A 16522-nucleotide genomic window follows, 5' to 3' on the forward strand; every position below is an offset into this window, starting at 1 on the left:
TTCTAAGGTCTTGTATCACATGTGGCAACATTCCTGCTATGACTTAAAACACAACATAATGCCCACAAAAAATAGTTTCAAAGAAGTCTACTGCTTAAAAAATATGCTTGTTCTGCAGTTTGGCAAGTCACAAACACTCAGTCAGGTCTGATAGTACTGCTCGACAGAGACCATTTTCAAATGAAGGATGTGACGCACAAACAACGTAACACCATGCCTGTTGACAAAGATCAAACAGAGATAGAACAGAAACAGAATAGCACCACACATCCCCGTCACACAGCATTAAGCTGCAGCACATCTTAAGTGTAATAGAAAAAAAAAGTGTGTAATGGTCTTAACATTTCTTTATACAGCAAGTACTTAATTGTATGAAACGGTGCTTTCTACTTTTAGCCTGACTTACACGAGGTAACAGCCTTAACCCTGTGGGAAGTCAACATTAGAGCTATTGCGACCTCTGCTGGTCAGCAGCAGTAACACATTCCACTACAAATAAGAATATTTACCTCTTCATCTGTTACAAGATACAACTGCATAACACATTTAAACCACAACAAACACCTCACATTCACCTTCCAGTTTCTCTCATATCAGTTGTTTTAAGTTTGCATATCCAGCATTTTGCATAAAACCAACAACAGGAAAGAAGGGAAAATGTGGAGATTTCAACTTTAATCACATTATTAACAATTCTATGAGTGATGTACAGACTCAGCCCTGAAATCCCTCCAACTAAATACAGTAATCTTGTGTGTTTTTTTAACAGAGACAATGCCTGGTAACCATGTCCCTACACAATCTTTCCTCCAGACAGAACCAGCCCTCAGATTGACAAACTGACTTCATTCGTACACAGGCTGGCATTTATGTAGCTTGGTTTGCTACACAAATTTGAGACAGAGGTGAAAAGGCAAGCAGCAGGACGGACATATGTGGAGGCTGTATGCCTGGAAAGTTCAGTCCGAGTTGTTCCGCCCCACCTGATGCCACGGGGAGACTGTATTAATGTCATAAGGCATTCCTTTGTTTCTCTCCTGGGATCCTCTCTTCTTAGCCATGTAAAAAAAAACAATAATAATAAGAGAATGAAGGACGAAGTGCATGAGGAGCCAAGTGGTGAAACCATGGGCACATGGGTCTACTCTAACACCACTGTTCCACCTGCTGCTTCCAGGGCTGCTTTCAATTTCTCAGCCTCTTCTTTGGGTGCACTGCCCCGGATTTCCTGGGGAAGAGACTCCACTAGTTTCTTTGCCTGGTTTAGGAAAAGAGGAAAAAGTTAAGTTAGTTACATGATGGGAAAAAAAACTGTCTGACCATCTGATCTGAAGAGAAATTGCTTTATCCCAAGCCACAGCTCTGAATTTGAAAGCTGTTTTAAGACAGTGGCACTTGCTTTACCTTATTAAAGCCACAGTCACAAGTGCTTCTGTCAGAAGAGCTGGGCTCACTGTGCAGAAGCATCAGCTTGAATACAAAAACTGATTGGTACTGGTGAAGACATTTCTTTCCGAGTGATGTGAAATCAAACTTAAAACTACTATTTCCGTTTGGATATTATTATGAACTACAGGTGCCACCCAGTTAATGAAAACTAAAGGTGAACAAGTGGTTGGTTCTGATAATGAGACACAAGCTTGCTCTTACTAGAAAATGCAGCATCTGTTATTTTTGTCATTTGGCAGTATAACCAAATTTAAATTGGACTGTAGCTTCATGTCTCTCCCAATGTAAAAATGTTTAATCAAAAAAATAAATAAATAAATATATATATATATATATATATATATATATATATAAATACATTTCAACTGTACAACTCTACATTCAGTGTTCCATTAAATTATATTTCTGCCAATAGTTACCTCTAAAGTCTACACTTTGGCCTTTAAAAAAACTTACCTGAACCAGATTCAAGCCTTGGATGCAGTTCTTCACTTCCTTTATAAGTTTGACTTTGTCAGTTGCTTTTAAATCTGTCAGTTTTACTGTAAAGTGAGTCTTCTCCTTAACTGGTGCCTCCTCCTCTTCTGTAGCCTGGGTTCACAAGGGGGAAAGCAGCATATTTAAATGTGTGCTATGAAGTAGGTTGACATTAACACAAAACTGCATCAGAGGAGCACTGATGCAACGTTTTAGTAAATACTTAAATTGTAGGGGTGTCACGATCTCGATTGTAAATCGAATATTGATTGGAATGACGTCACAATCTCGAACTTCGAAAAGCAAAGGTTGAACCGAGGATTTAACCATGTCCTGCAGTCGTACCAGAGGGTTGTGTTTGCAGCCATTGCAGCACGACTACACGTTACCTCCTCCCGCTAACACGAAGCTGCTGCCAACTAATAGCAACCATGGCAACTGCTGATTTGGGCGACACATCGACCAAACTCAAATCCCCTCCCACTTCTCTCAAATCACCGGTGAGGAAACTATGACATTAAAATCGAATCAAGGATTTGGAGAATCGTGACACCCCTATTAAATTGTACTCGTTTGTCTTGATAATTCTCACCTGAGGCACAGGTGCACCTGTTGCAGCCATCGCCCCCATCGGCATCATCCCAATATCTTGAATGTTCAGTGTTTTCTACAAAAAAGAAGAAAAAAATGGTAACAGGATCACTATAACAACTGAAGAGGAAAACTGTGTTGTAGACATGTTTTTAAGTTCCGTCACAAACCTTGAGGAGCTCATTGAGGTCTGACACCTCTAACAAAGTGAGGCTGGCTATGTCATTGACAAGTTGTTGGATTTTGGGGGGATACTGCTTGGGTGCTCCATCCACTGGAGGCGTGGCTATGGCATCTGACCGAGCTGGACTGGTGCTCAGAAGTCTGAGAGTACACAGGGCTGGTATTTGCCGCTGAAGCTGTTGCCTGGAAAATGAAAAATGTATGAGCTGAATGGGTGGGAGTAAGACATGGGACAACTCAAATCTAGAACCCATCCACAGTGAAATGAGATTATCTACAGTACAGCTACGGAAACAGGAAAAATGGAGGAGCAACATCTCACTCTATGATTAATTACTGCACAAGTCGAGCTGCAGAACCATTGGTCAAAAACTTAACAATAGAGACTGTACATGTTACAATTTGCTGTGCTGTCATCACAGCCAGCTTTGTTGTACAGTAGGGAAGTTCACTACAACAGCACGATGAGTGAATACTTTAGATATGTGTTGTATTAAGAATGACACAAAAGACAATTTGATTTTCAACTGTTTCAAAGAACCTCCAAATGTGGCTTGAATGCAATTTTGGGGGAAAATAAAACAAACCATTGCAAGGTTCAGAGACAGCCTTTAACCACATCACCATCAAGCTTTTGGAATGCTGACACCCCCCAGCTTTCTATCTGCATCGTTAACCGTGACCCCTGAATGGTGATCATAAACGACTCGTAAGGAACCAAAAGATTCCCACCCCAAAAACTTGACATAAATAATCGAACATGTAATCCAACATTTTGCAAAGGAATCCCAGCTGCTCAGTGAGGAACAGTGCACAAATTTGTAAATGAAGCTGGCTGTAATTGGATCAACAAAAACACAAATGTCAAGTTTCTCTTTTGTGACCTTGTCAGACAAAACCACCGCAGCCAAAAAGAGGATGATTCATCTACGATATTCGCTTTCTTTCTCTTTAATAACAATTAAGGTAATGATGACAAATGGTTTCGGGAGACGAAAATGCAGTTTGCACTTAGTGATCATTTCCAAGCTAAATTAACCACAGGGTGAAGGCACCAAGCTAATGTTAGCGAACCTTCTAGAAACGCAACCATTAAACGTGCGTCTGTTTAATCGTTGCCGCTAATGTTCACCCTCTGCACGTACCAACGCTACGAAGACAAGTGCGGGTTTAACGACCACAGTCTGCCGCAGCAGTGACTGACAGTCTGCCCTTGAAGAGACAGACAGTCAGACACTCATGGACCCCGTTACCGCTGCTGCTACTACACCGGTGTGACGTGACTGGATGTCGAAGGACGTTACGTACCGGTGTGTTGTCGCCGCGGCCCGCAGCGCGGTCCGGAGGCAGCGTCGAGTGCAGTACATGGTTAACGTCAACTAGAGCCGTGAATGCCGGTGGGTGTCTCCCCTAAAAAACAGGCCAGCTTCGCCTCAAACAGGTCTCCTTCTAGTCCCCCTGTTTCAAAAGCACATGGCGCCTGACCTACCCAGAATGCCCTGCGTGAACTGTTCGAGCAGCAACGGAAGCTCATGAGGGTCACGTGTAAGAAAATCAAAGTACATTCATTCGTGTACTGTACAAACTGTACATGGACAAGTGAGATAATGCTGATAGTTTCAGGTGTAATGACTCATAAAATCAAATCAAACATATGGGTCTTATTTTTAATGTCCTGATTATATTATCCCATACAATTCTAATATATAGACACACATTTGAACTGATCTCTGTCTGTTTTCTTAACCAGAGCTGGACACTGGGGAGGAGCAAACAGAGAATCCTCTTAGCCAGGTAATCTCCACAACCATCTGCTCCATCCTCCCATTTCCCACTTGATTCCTGTCAACAAGCACAAGAAAAGGTAAGAAGAACCCTCTGTGAGAAAAGAGTCAATGAAACGGCTGGGACCACATTATATATTTCTTCCAGACCATGCTGCTGTCTCCTCAGGCAGAGAGGAACTGGGAGGCTTTATGTTCAGTGCTTGAAGATGTGTTAGAGGACCAGTCCCACAGGCAGCTATTTGCCTTAGAGCTGGGCTCTGGCACTGGGCAGCATGTCGTACGCTTTGCCCAGAAGATGCCCTTCGTCACCTGGCAACCATCAGACGTCAAAGAGGAGCTCCTGGGCAGGTTTGTGTTTAATGTGCATCTGACACATTCAAAAATCATGTCGAAAGAACATTACTCTAGTGACTGGCGACCACAGCAATACACCCAGCTGTGTTACCATGAGATTCACAGGCAACCGGTCACACACTTTCCAGGTCATTCAGTATGATTGGGGCCACAGGAATGTAACAAGTTAAAAACGAAAGCTACACTTTGCACTTTACAGTATCAAAGCATACATCGCTGCAACCCATGCAAAGACAATACTGCAACCTGTCCACCTAGATGCCAGCGAGCCATGGGAGAAATGGGCAGGGATTCCTTGCAACTCCTGTGATGTTGTTATTGCCATCAACTTGCTGCAGTACAGTTCCTTTAAAACAGCACAGGTAAGTCGGATCATCAGAGAATCGACTTGCCATAAAACCGATGATGCTACAATGGTTTATGAACATCATGCCAATTCTCTTCTTTGTTTTGCTGATTTTCCAAGGGTGTCTTCAGTGGAGCAGGTCAGATCCTCAAACCAAATGGCCTTCTCATAACATACGGGGTACATACGTGCCAACAGTAATATTGACTATATTATAAAGTCATGTAAAAACAGCCCCCTATGATTCCCATTTCTTTTATATGTTCCAGGTGTTTGCAATTAATGGCATCATAACACCAAGTTGTAATGAAAAACTAGATGCAGAGATTCAAAAAATGTGAGTGCAGTAACTATAACTATTTTACGCAACTGCGTTACAACAATGGGCATTGGTGTCTTTACTGGTACAATATAAAGACACTGCCTCCATGTCCTATTCTGATACACAGGAATCCAGAGGTGGGTCTTCCAGACATTGATGTGCTGAGACAGCTGGCCTATGAGAAAGGGATGCGTATGGAGAGAATAGTGAGTTACATACTGGAATTTTGTTAGTAATTTGAGAGTTTAATATTGCCTTTACACCTGTGACGTTTCATTTTCAGATTGAGATAGAAGAATACAACAAATGCCTCATCTTCAGAAAAATGTGAACTGCACGGAGCTTTCAAAATATTCTTTTTTTGTTTACTGTAAAGTCCAATTTATACGAGACATATGATGCATGAATAAAGGTCATTGATCCAAATATGTGTCTTTTCAAATTCTTTGAAGAAAGAAAAAAAACAAATGAAGCAATTGGACAATAAGAACCAGATATTTATTAAATATAATTTCAAAATTACTTTTAAGTCTGACAGATCAGTGTGATGGAATAAAGAAGAAGAACAAAGAATAAAGTTCACAGATGGCAACTGACCAGTTACAGAAATCACTGTTGGGTGTGTGATACATACATGCAACACGTCATGTTCACCCTGCAATCATTTCCACATTGCTGGAGACAGAGTACACTTGACAAAAAGAACACCTACCTGAACTTACTAAGTTGACACCCTCATCTGTGAGTCACAAATGCACACATGATACAGCATATAGGATTATATGCTCCTTTGTGTTTTCATGGTAGTCAATGTTAAGCAACATGAGTCTTTGAATAAAAGAGATGCACGATCCTTGTAGAGTTGCTGGACTGCTTTAGAATGTATATATTAATGGTCTTTAGTTGATTTTAATGATTTCATGTATTAAAACAACATTAACCGAGGATTTAACAACCACTCAGCTAAATTTGTACCCTTCCCACAATCTATAATCCCCATTTCATCACATCATACCACACATCCTAATGCAAAGTCATGACAAACAAATGTCATGACTAAATTTGATGACCAATGTCTGTGTGTGCATATGTGCATAGATGGGATGGAGATGAAAACTACACCTGGAATATGAAGCTGTGAACGTGACAGTGATGGAGACTTGGTGCCATTTGTTTCAGGGCTCTGACTGTGCTATCGCTGCAAATGTGTCACAACTTACTCACACACCCATAACCTTTAGTACTAGCACATACTGGTGTCTCTAAATCACTCCCCACACTGCGATTATATAACTTCCATTCCAAAAAATTATTAAAACATAACATGCAGATTTTGCTTTAGAAAAATATGAGGCAAATGATGGTTATGTCTTTTTTTTTCTCCTCAATTAATGTCATATTTGTTATATTTGTCTTTCACTTTAATAGCACTGACTATTTCCGAGGTTAATTTAATAAGGAAGTTCTACATACATGTCAGGTGGAAAGAGGGAAAACGAGGGAGGAAGGGTTTGGTTAATGGTACCCTCCCTTGTGTCTTCGCCTCACATTCAAATACTCCAGTGAGTGAGAGGCAAGGAGAGCAACAGTTTTGCAACATCACAATATTTCACGTTGCCACAACATCACAGCTAGGGTGGCAGGCAGGAGGTGTGTGTGTGAGTGTGTGTGTGTGTTTCTGGAGGGCATCCTCAGAGTCCAGAGATGGAGGGAAAAGACCAATGGTAGAGAGAGCGTGTAGTGTGTCAGACCCTGCAGCGCGTAGGCTTTCAATCAAAGGAGATGAGCTGTGCCTCCGCGCTGCCTGATACAGCCTGAGGGGTCTGCTGCTGTACTGGCTGCTGCTGTTGCTGCTGCTGCTGCTGTGGGCCACCAGGGGGAGCCACCTAGCAAGAAAAAGACCAAGTAAAAACAGGAAGATTATTAAACACGGAAATAAGCAGATACATTAGAGAGAAAAGGGTTATGCTGCTGAGACTGACCTGCTGGTACATTGGCTGCTGCCCTGGCATGTACTGCTGTTGAGGGGGCATATTGGGGTCCTGTCCTGGCAATGCTGAAATCATGTTCTGCATGCTGTATGGCTGGTAGCCCATGTAACCCATGCCATTTGTGGGTGCAGGCTGGGACATGGGAGGCAAACTCTGGGCCTGTGAAACCACATTCTGCACAGAAACCAGGACAAGAATTAGCATGATTTTATGACAAATTATTTTATGTGGCATAAACTGCAAACTGAAAATGGGAGTCAGCCAGACCTGGTAGCCTTGTGTGGGCGTGGGCTGATAGTTGGAGTAAGGTGGACTTGTTGTGGGTGGAGCCTGACCAGGAGGAGGAGCAGGCTGCCCATTTGTGCCTGCAGGCTGGTACATGTATGCGTTAACCATATTTGGATCTGGGTGGAAAGACAACAGGCATGGAATAAATATAATACAGTTACTCAAGACCTGGAGCTATCAAGAGGATTTAACTATATCCAGGTTTTTCCATCTTCTTCGTGACCTCCTCACCTGTGGCAGTATTGGGCATTGCCTGGTACTGCGGAGGTGCTGTCTGCCCAGGCTGGTTCATATAGATGTTATGCATAGGTGACCCTTCCACTGAACCAGCAGGGCTGAAGGTGCCTGGGTAGCTGGGTGGAGCACCAGGCTGGTACACCACCCCTCCTGCCACATTGGGAGGCAAGGACTGCATCTGTGTAGCAGCACATACAGATGTAAACATGTAGACATATTTATGCTGGGTGACTTATGAAGAGAGAAAATATGGTGTATACATGCACACGTCAGGACACGGTGTGTACCTGGGCATAGGGCAGAGAGAAAGCAGGCATCTGAGCTCTCATCTGGATTGTGTGCTTCTGCTGCTCCAGACGCATCTGCCTCTCCTTCTCTTGCTCCTGGAGGCGCTGAATGGCCAGCTGTCTTTGCATCTCCAGGTACTCCTGCAGTTGAGTGACAAACATTTGTGAGCATGCTAATCATTAGTGAATCAAAAGGCAATTGGTATTCTACTTTGAAAGCCTCATTTGGTTACCTGTTTTTTCTGCCTCATTATCTCCAGTTTTTGTGCCAGCTGGATCTGCCTTTGCCTCTCTGCTTCCTCTGCAGCACGACGCAGCTTCTCTCTGTGTTCATCACGTAGGGCATTAAGAGCTGCCCTAGCATCGCGCACCTGAGCCAACTTGTCCTGCAGTCCCTCGTAGTACACTGCAGATGTCAAGGTTCAGAGGTTAGGCACCCGGCGAGACAGACACGCACACAGACACACAACCCTGAGCAGCTGACACTCACGTCTTTTCTCATCCAGCTGGTTGAGGATGTCCAACAGCTGTGGATGCATGTTGTTGATGGACTGGAAGAGGGACAGCACAGCGCTGTCATTGGTGATGCTGCGACCGCGCATGTGGTTGCTCTTCATTCGGTTAAGGAAGGTGGTGACAGCATTCTGTAAAGCCTTCAGAAACTGCTCATGGTTCTCCTCCGACTCCCCGTTCTGGTACTGCTGCTGAAGGCAAGGACGACAAGGAGGCAAAGAGTCATTTGTTAGCCCTTTGCAGGTCAACTATACATGAAACTGTAGCATCTTACATTAACCAAGAGTAAAGTATTTCAATATACCTCCACTATGTTGACTGGCTGAACAGCAGGTACATGACTTTCTACAGGCTGACTGATAGGTGGGAGGGGCTCAGCCAGTGGCACAGGAGCAGGGGCTGAGGGGGTGGGGCTTTTACGAGTCTCTTCCTGTTTCTTCTCCCAGTATGTTCTGTTCAGGTAACGTGCCAGCTGGAATATAATAGCATATCAGTATTGTTAGTACCATATAGCATTCCCATTAATCTGTAGTTAAGCAGATATTGAAGAAGAGAAGAACATCACTACCTCAGGATCTACATCCTCAGCTGATGGAGCGGAGGAGTTCTAGAGAACAGTGAACAGTTCATGTTGTTAGGTAGCAAAACATATTTCAATCAAATCAGTCAAAAAAACGTTTGGTAGTGTAAATCAATGAGAGTGAAGTCCTACCACAGGGGAAGTGTAGAGGGTGCTGACTGGTGGTGCTGATGACGTCACTGGGGTGGGATCAGTTTTAGGATACACAGAGTACGAGTTCTTATTCCTCTGTAAGAGCAAGCGCGACCGTGAGTCAGGTTTTTGTTAACAGGTTGCAACAAATGCCCAATAAAAATGCAGCAGTGCAACCCACCATTCGCTCTTTTTCTTCAGCCTCACTTTGGGAAAGGGCAATGGCCAGCTGCAGCTCTTCCTCCTCCTGCAGTGCTGCCTCATCTCTCTTGGGCGGCATCTAGTGACAGAGAAGAGCAGTGGTATGAATAGTGGAAAAACCCATAGATCATTAAAATGCATGTATGCATGTGCACTTAATATACTTTATTCCCCTTTCTAAACCATTATTATTTCTGAAAAATAACCTGCGACTGTTGCGACAGTGGGCTGGTCAGGTACTCCGGAGGCAGCTCAGCGGGGCCTGCGGGTGCAGCTTTCACTTCAGCTTTCCTAAGCGGAGGAGACAGGGAGGGGTGGCTGGGGAGGAAAAGGGATGATGGAGGAGAAAGAACCTTGTAAATTAGAGGAGAGCATTCTACAACAACAAAAAGTAAATTGCAAGTTCACACCAATGTCTGCTCTTTTTTAATCATTTGTTATAGTTGTTAAAGGAAAGCTTAGAAAGTTTTAGACCTTGGTCTAAAACCAAATTGAATGGTTAAGCAAGATACATTTTTAATGAAAATCTAATTGTCTACTACCACTTCCATAGTTCATAGTGGTGCAGCATTACAGCTCAGCCACACCAGCACTTCCCCTGAGAGACTAACAAGATAGCAGCAAGCAGTGAAGAGTGTGTTCCTGAAAATGGTTTAGTCTCCTCAGTGGCATGTAACTGGTGTGGTTTTGCACAGGGTTTGTTTTGGTTTCAGACATCGAGCAAACCAACGCCTTCTGCAAACTTGGTTTCTGTGCGATTGCAACTAAATGCAGCAGGCAGGTTTGTGTGTAATTGCAATTTAACAGACCAGGGGAATTCATGTAAGAAGAGTTACAGTAATAATAAATGTAAACTTGTTTTGAATCATGTATTTGTCCTTTGTATAATATGATTTTTAAAAAAGGGAAAAAATGTACAATCAAAAATCCTATTTGTTGCACTATTCTCTGATGGTTCTACTCACTGTTACACTAGTCTGATTAACTCTTTGATGGTGGTAAAAAAAAATAAAAATAAACTTACTAAGACAAAGTGCAGTTCAAAGTACAAACATGGATGAATTACATAAGCTTAGAAAAAACAACTCCTTTATCTTTAAACTTTAAGCTAAAAATGGTCAAGTGTAGTGGTGCAACGGATCATCATTGATCCGTGATCCGTTCGCATCAATATCTTCGGTTCGGCACACACGTGATCCGCGGATTGATTTATGAAAAAAAAAAAAGTTGTGCGCACACACAGCGTGGTCATGGCGAGCGGAGGAACGGAGGAGCTCGAACGCCCCGCGTCATTTAAATCCCTTGTATGGGAGCATTCTGGCTTCCCTGTCAAATATAATGACGAAGGAAAGAGGTTAGTGGATAACAACGTGACGGTGTGTCGGCACTGTGGCACAAGAAAGCCACATGACAGTGGAAACACATCAAGCATGACCACGCATTTGAAGCGACATCATCCCAGTGTTTGACCGACAGGGGTGAAAACGAAGGCTGCTCAACAACCGCTTATCACCGCGGCATTTAAGCAGCCCCTTGTTGCACAATCAGACATCACAAAGACTATCGGTGTGTTTATAGGTGCAGACATGAGGCTACATTATGTTGTGCAAAACAAGGGCTTTAAACACATGCTGAAAGTGCTTGAGCCACGTTACGACGGTGCGCCGTCGCGCACCCACTTTTTTTTTTCATCGAAAAAATTGTGACAGACTTTTTTTGCTGATCCGAAAAATGATCCGATCCGTGACTCTGATCCGCGGAACGATCCGATCCGTCAGCTTTTTGATCCGTTGCACCCCTAGTCAAGTGTATTTAAAGGAATAATTAATTAAAACATGAGCAGGAGAATATTTTACTATTTCAAAAGTATCACACTTACTATCACCTAAACTATCTCTACTTTGCTTAAGGTAAATAAACCATTGTACTGTCCAGGGCCATCACCATAATTTACATTTTTCACAGGACTCACTTGTTAAGCAGCTCAAAGCAGGGCTCACACACACGCACTTCTTTCTCAATGCCAAACTTGGGAATGGTGGAGTATTTAGACGAGCACTTGCCACAGAAAATCTGGCCACATGCTCGGCAGTGGTGCTGGGAAAAACAACAGAACACAAATCAAGGTCAACTTCCTCACTCAAGCTATAGATTTACACACTACATGCATGTACAACACTTATTGCTGTAACTAAATGAAGGAAACCATAAATTTAGCATGTGTCCTAGTTAGAAGAAAGTGTGGCCTACCTTTCTTGTCATAACTCCAAACTGGACTCTGCACCGGTGGCACTCCTCAGCATCAACCCAGTCTGGGGCCTAGACCACAAACAGACAGCAAATATTACTGACATGAAAAAACTGGTGATTGGTATGCATACAATCAATAAAGATCTGTTCTGAATAGTTAAGCGCTTAACACATTTTATGTTTATGGCGTATACTTTCACACTATAGAAATCACTTATTTCTTTAACACAAATCTACCACAGTAAAATAAGAAAAAACGTAAATGTCTCACTCTCTCCGCTGCAAACATTGCATCACTTTCCTTAAACTCAGGAAAAACATGACCTGTTGAGAAAAGAAAACAAACTGGTTAAGCAAAGAGAACTGAAAACCTGAGTTCATTCTTGATGCTGTCTAAATAAATTACTTAAATGTGTAAAGACATCGTTCTTGTAGCTGAAAGAGTTAAAAAACATTTTGGGCGATAGCCAGTAATTGATGGCAATCATTTTGGCTCATATAAAATATAACTGTTCAACAACAATAAAAATTGCAAAATGTTGCTGAAGTTCAATGACCAGTTAGTGAACAACACTGATGGTCTGTCTCTCCAATATACATTTTATGTCTACACTTCGGTGAATAGTATAGTATTTTCAATAAAAATAATTATTAAATACATTAATAAATAAATCAATTTTTGTGACAGGATTTATCAAGTTTCTGAGAACAAAAATGCATAACTTCAATAACTGCTGATTAATAATTAATAATTGGCCAATGCAGGTTATTTAAAAAACAGCAAAATTGGCCCAATGAATAGGTCTACCTCAATTGAGGCATGTATAATAAAAAAAACAATACATGAGCATTCACATACCTTCCACTTTCATAATCTGGTAAGTGTCCTGAACCACCTTGTACTTGGGTTCATTACGGAAAGCGTGAGCCCAGGCCTGGATCAGGTACAGAATCTTGTTTCTGACATTTGGTTCCGTCTGTTTCTGGTGGTAAAAGAACCACAGAAAATAAAGGACATATCTATTTACTCTTAAATCCTTCCTATATGTTCTACCACTCTGAGGTCACATAAAAATTAACATATCTGAGCACCCCGACAAAAGGTCAGAAGAGAAGCTCTTTGCTTTGGTTTTAAAAGAACACTTCAGTCACAGGCCAATGACATCATCAGGAAGTCAAAACCAGCATGAGCTGCAGGAGCCTGGGTCACGTGGTACAACAAGGATCCAATCAAATAGTGCTAGCTCATGCTGACATATAGCCGACTGCCTGACAGCAGCAAACAGATGAGAGCGAGGGTGTAAAAGGTGATAAGGATTCCAGCCAAAATACAGCGTCAGACAACTCTAGCGGTCTGTTACTAAAATGTATGTATTACAACACTTTAATTTATCGAGGACAAAATTCCCTTACCACAACAGCCCCAGTTGAAAGCACTGTATTTAAATATCGAGCCAGTCATTGGTGTTACTTTGACACAGAAGATAACTAATACATAATTACACAGAAGAAATAAACCTAATGACTGATTAACCAATGATTAAATATATCAAAAGGAGTTTGATTTGCTGTTTTTTCTCTGTTTACAACATTGTTTTTGACTGTAAAGCAAGAAAATTCAGGACGTTACAATGAATTGTAAAAGGAGTGTGATTCTCTATTCTAAGAAATGAATATTCAATGACCTTAAGCAGATCCTTCAGTTCCTCCATGGTTTGTTTACTTGCCACTTCATCATGGACTGTCTGGCCACAATTCTTCACTACTGACTCAAGGACCTGAGGGGTAAGATGACATTATTATCGATCACATTTGTCATACACACCATCACAACAAAACAGCACATCAGTAAATATGCTGTGATTTTGTAAATGTCTTACCTCCAGTGCGTACAGGGCCACATGGGGATTTTTGTCATTTAGCTTTTTCTTAATGGCCCCAATAGCATGCTTTGCTCTGCAAGGACAAGAAGAAATATTGCTCAATAGTTTTCTTTCTTCAAATCAAAAATAAATCTTAACTGTCAAATGAACTTGAGTATGAAGGCAGACATTAACAGAATTACTCACTGTGTGTCTCCTTGTCGAATGAGATCACAGATCTGCAGAATGGATTCCCAGTCAGTTTCCAGCAGCAGCTGACTAGTGGCCTTATCTGTAATGAGTAGAGTAGATGGTAGAAAACATGTTTATGTAGCGGATATCTCTAGATATGTAATAGCAATCAATATTTATTATACTTTATTGTCCCATAGTGAAACCGAGTGAAGTGATCAACCACAAGTCACTTATCCTGTCCCTTTCTTGTGTCGCAGTGAAATTAATAAATTAAAATAATATTTGGACTTAAAGCGTTTCTCTGTGGTAAGTTAAAAATATTTATAAAGCTGTCTGGCCAACATTTCAACACATTTCTCAGAAACCGTTACTGTAGTTAAATATTCATAGCCAAAATAAAATTTTCTTGATTCAATTTTAGGTGTGGGGACATGAAGTGTTTGCATTGATTGCTTACTAATTATTAATTTCAGGTCTTAATGCATCGGTTTGTGTGTTTCAAATTACAAAATGACTTTTTTTTTTTTTTTTAAATGGAGCTGTAACAGGTGCCAGCACCTCGTATTTATTTAAGAGTTCCATCCATCAGATTTATTTTTCAAGTGCAAGTTACAGGTTATTGATAATTGATTCACCGCCTGTCTCTTAATCTAACTTTGTCCGATGTGCCCATTTGTCAATTTTCTGCATTATTTCTGAAACCATCTACACATAAATATTTGTTGTTTTTAATTATCTATTACTCAACTAATTATCAACGGGTTTGATAATGACTTCATCACTGAATGTTTTAGTTTTACTAATTTACAAAAAAGGCAAGTCCTGTGATTTAAACTTCTTCAACATCAGAACATCAGAAATCGTCAGAAGTAATGATGAATATGTCATCATTTCTGGGTTTAGGAAATACCGACTGACATTTCTGCATCCTCTAGTTCAAACAACGAAACTGTGAAATCATTAATTGTCTATTCTAAAGGGAAAGAATTGCCTACATATAATATTACTACAGTGGCTATATAACACTGAATTACCTGTTGTTGACTAAAAACTAATGACTACGTAATGACAATACAGTACTTGGCTGTAATTCACGAGTAACATTATTTATGTTGGTGTGGATTACTAGAGATGAACCATTTCAGGCTTGAGGCTGATAGAAGGACTCGACAGATTGATTTCTTTCTTTCTTGACTAATAATTCAAAGATTACTAAAGTATCTGGTTAGATCGGCTGAGGAGAAAATAAAGCAAGGACCAATAAGACCGTACTCGCTAATTAACGTGGCTTCTAAATGTAGGGAGACTTAACTGGGCCCCAAAACAAACAAAAGCAGCGATTTTGTTAGCAGGCTAAAATTAGCTGGCCCGACAGCCACAGCCCGAGCGTCTGTCAAAAGAATACGCTGGAAGACGTCGCACTTTGACTCGCTTAATATATCATGGATGTTGACGAATATGCGGGTAACTTACCGAGAAGCCTCTCAAACGTGCCTCCACCTTTCCCCATTTTATACTCGAAGTGTCAAAGTAGCTGTCGAGGGGTCCCGTTTAATCGCCGGAGCCTGGTACTTCCACCGCTGTTGTTAGCCTGTTAGCTTCTCTGTTAGCCACAGAGCACAGCTGGGCAGTTTTTCCTACTTCCTGCTTCCGTCACAGAAACAGCAACAACAGGAACATTCTTCCTCCAGCGACAGTTACGTGTAACTACACTTCAAAGGTACCAAGATTAGTACATCCACAACTCCACCCATTGTTTACAACATTTAGTAGTATTATAGGACGAAGATCAAAGCCGGATTTATTTTTATTACTGTATTATTGTTGTTTTACATGGTTACAACAGACACATCGACTGACAGCAAAATTTCAAGAATCATGAATATAAAAATGTCTCTAAAACCAATGAATAAAATACACACACAAAAATATTACAGTATACATCATTCAGCAATCAACCGGGCAGTGTGAATCAGTTAAAATCTTTCCAACCAGTTTCATGTGACTCTGATTAACTCTGAGATAACTACTTGGCACTTATGTCACAGTGGAATACAAAAGGAACAGGTGCAACAGGTGAGAAGACACACACACATGCACACAATTTCATTTTATTCACAGGTTTGCCAGTGGCTGCTTCCTGGAGCAGTATAAGCAACCAAGATGGAGAGAGGAAGGCGAGGGGACTCTATTCTTCACCATCTGACCGATCTATTCACTGCAAAGGGAAACTGACCATGCAAGTCCAAAACCCTGGGCTTACAGATGACTCATCACTAACACTTATCTATTAATTTTTCTGGCTGCCAACAATGAGACATCAGGAGCAGAGTTCAAGTTCAGTACAATAAATAAAGAATAATATTAAATAGTGCAGAATGGCTGGGTAAGAGTGAGTAATACCAGGGAATACAATTAGAGAGTAAATAAAACATAATATGCTGGATTAGTTAGCACTACAATTGAAACTGTGCAGT

The 16522-nt window shown here is 41.3% G+C and overlaps 3 protein-coding genes across 8 annotated transcripts; 1 reads left to right on the top strand and 2 right to left on the bottom strand.

The window, feature by feature from the left end:
* Positions 1 to 653: 653 nt before the first annotated feature.
* Positions 654 to 4202, bottom strand: mrpl12 (mitochondrial ribosomal protein L12). The gene is made up of 5 exons (XM_058654204.1): positions 4009 to 4202; positions 2688 to 2883; positions 2519 to 2593; positions 1906 to 2040; positions 654 to 1258 (listed from the first exon to the last, which is right to left on the bottom strand). Exons 1-5 carry the CDS (start codon positions 4065 to 4067, stop codon positions 1142 to 1144), a joined length of 582 nt encoding a protein of 193 aa, XP_058510187.1. The 5' UTR covers positions 4068 to 4202; the 3' UTR covers positions 654 to 1141.
* Positions 4203 to 4257: 55 nt separating this feature from the next.
* On the top strand, positions 4258 to 5921 carry zgc:103625 (methyltransferase-like 26 B). Of its 2 annotated transcripts, XM_058654201.1 has the most exons (8): positions 4258 to 4323; positions 4451 to 4564; positions 4633 to 4835; positions 5041 to 5203; positions 5308 to 5367; positions 5457 to 5524; positions 5637 to 5715; positions 5793 to 5921. In XM_058654201.1, the coding sequence occupies exons 3-8, from the start codon at positions 4636 to 4638 to the stop codon at positions 5838 to 5840; spliced, it is 618 nt and encodes a 205-aa protein (XP_058510184.1). In that variant the 5' UTR covers positions 4258 to 4323; positions 4451 to 4564; positions 4633 to 4635; the 3' UTR covers positions 5841 to 5921. The 2 variants fall into 2 exon arrangements, with proteins under 2 accessions (XP_058510184.1, XP_058510183.1); XM_058654200.1 differs by having other exon boundaries at positions 4451 to 4835.
* A 64-nt stretch (positions 5922 to 5985) lies between these two features.
* Positions 5986 to 15689, bottom strand: hgs (hepatocyte growth factor-regulated tyrosine kinase substrate). 5 transcript variants are annotated; one of them, XM_058654173.1, is made up of 21 exons: positions 15519 to 15689; positions 14058 to 14142; positions 13869 to 13944; positions 13674 to 13766; positions 12848 to 12971; positions 12260 to 12312; positions 11989 to 12057; positions 11711 to 11835; positions 11450 to 11536; positions 9945 to 10056; positions 9719 to 9817; positions 9538 to 9633; positions 9394 to 9432; positions 9130 to 9297; positions 8803 to 9013; positions 8546 to 8718; positions 8313 to 8453; positions 8020 to 8203; positions 7768 to 7904; positions 7492 to 7674; positions 5986 to 7395 (listed from the first exon to the last, which is right to left on the bottom strand). In XM_058654173.1, the coding sequence occupies exons 1-21, from the start codon at positions 15553 to 15555 to the stop codon at positions 7279 to 7281; spliced, it is 2409 nt and encodes an 802-aa protein (XP_058510156.1). In that variant the 5' UTR covers positions 15556 to 15689; the 3' UTR covers positions 5986 to 7278. The 5 variants fall into 5 exon arrangements, with proteins under 5 accessions (XP_058510156.1, XP_058510155.1, XP_058510157.1 ...); XM_058654172.1 differs by having other exon boundaries at positions 8803 to 9016; positions 15519 to 15687; XM_058654174.1 differs by having other exon boundaries at positions 8803 to 9016; positions 12848 to 12965; positions 15519 to 15686.
* Between the last annotated feature and the right edge of the window lie 833 nt (positions 15690 to 16522).

Source organism: Solea solea, chromosome 16 (assembly GCF_958295425.1).
Source record: "Solea solea chromosome 16, fSolSol10.1, whole genome shotgun sequence".
Lineage (NCBI taxonomy): Eukaryota > Metazoa > Chordata > Actinopteri > Pleuronectiformes > Soleidae > Solea > Solea solea.

Bases quoted from the DNA above. Each gene is read 5' to 3' on its own strand.
- mrpl12 (XM_058654204.1), bottom strand. From the start codon at position 4,067: ATGTACTGCACTCGACGCTGCCTCCGGACCGCGCTGCGGGCCGCGGCG. The intron at 2,594-2,687 runs GTTTGTGACGGA...TCTTTTTTGTAG, and splicing joins ACCTCAATGAGCTCCTCAAG to AAAACACTGAACATTCAAGA. The intron at 2,041-2,518 runs GTGAGAATTATC...TTGTGAACCCAG, and splicing joins CAGGTGCACCTGTGCCTCAG to GCTACAGAAGAGGAGGAGGC.
- zgc:103625 (XM_058654200.1), top strand. From the start codon at position 4,636: ATGCTGCTGTCTCCTCAGGCAGAGAGGAACTGGGAGGCTTTATGTTCA. The intron at 4,836-5,040 runs GTTTGTGTTTAA...TGCACTTTACAG, and splicing joins AAAGAGGAGCTCCTGGGCAG to TATCAAAGCATACATCGCTG. The intron at 5,204-5,307 runs GTAAGTCGGATC...TGATTTTCCAAG, and splicing joins GTTCCTTTAAAACAGCACAG to GGTGTCTTCAGTGGAGCAGG.
- hgs (XM_058654172.1), bottom strand. From the start codon at position 15,555: ATGGGGAAAGGTGGAGGCACGTTTGAGAGGCTTCTCG. The intron at 9,433-9,537 runs GTAGGACTTCAC...ACTGTTCTCTAG, and splicing joins CCCTCTACACTTCCCCTGTG to AACTCCTCCGCTCCATCAGC. The intron at 8,719-8,802 runs GTGAGTGTCAGC...TGACATCTGCAG, and splicing joins CCAGCTGGATGAGAAAAGAC to TGTACTACGAGGGACTGCAG.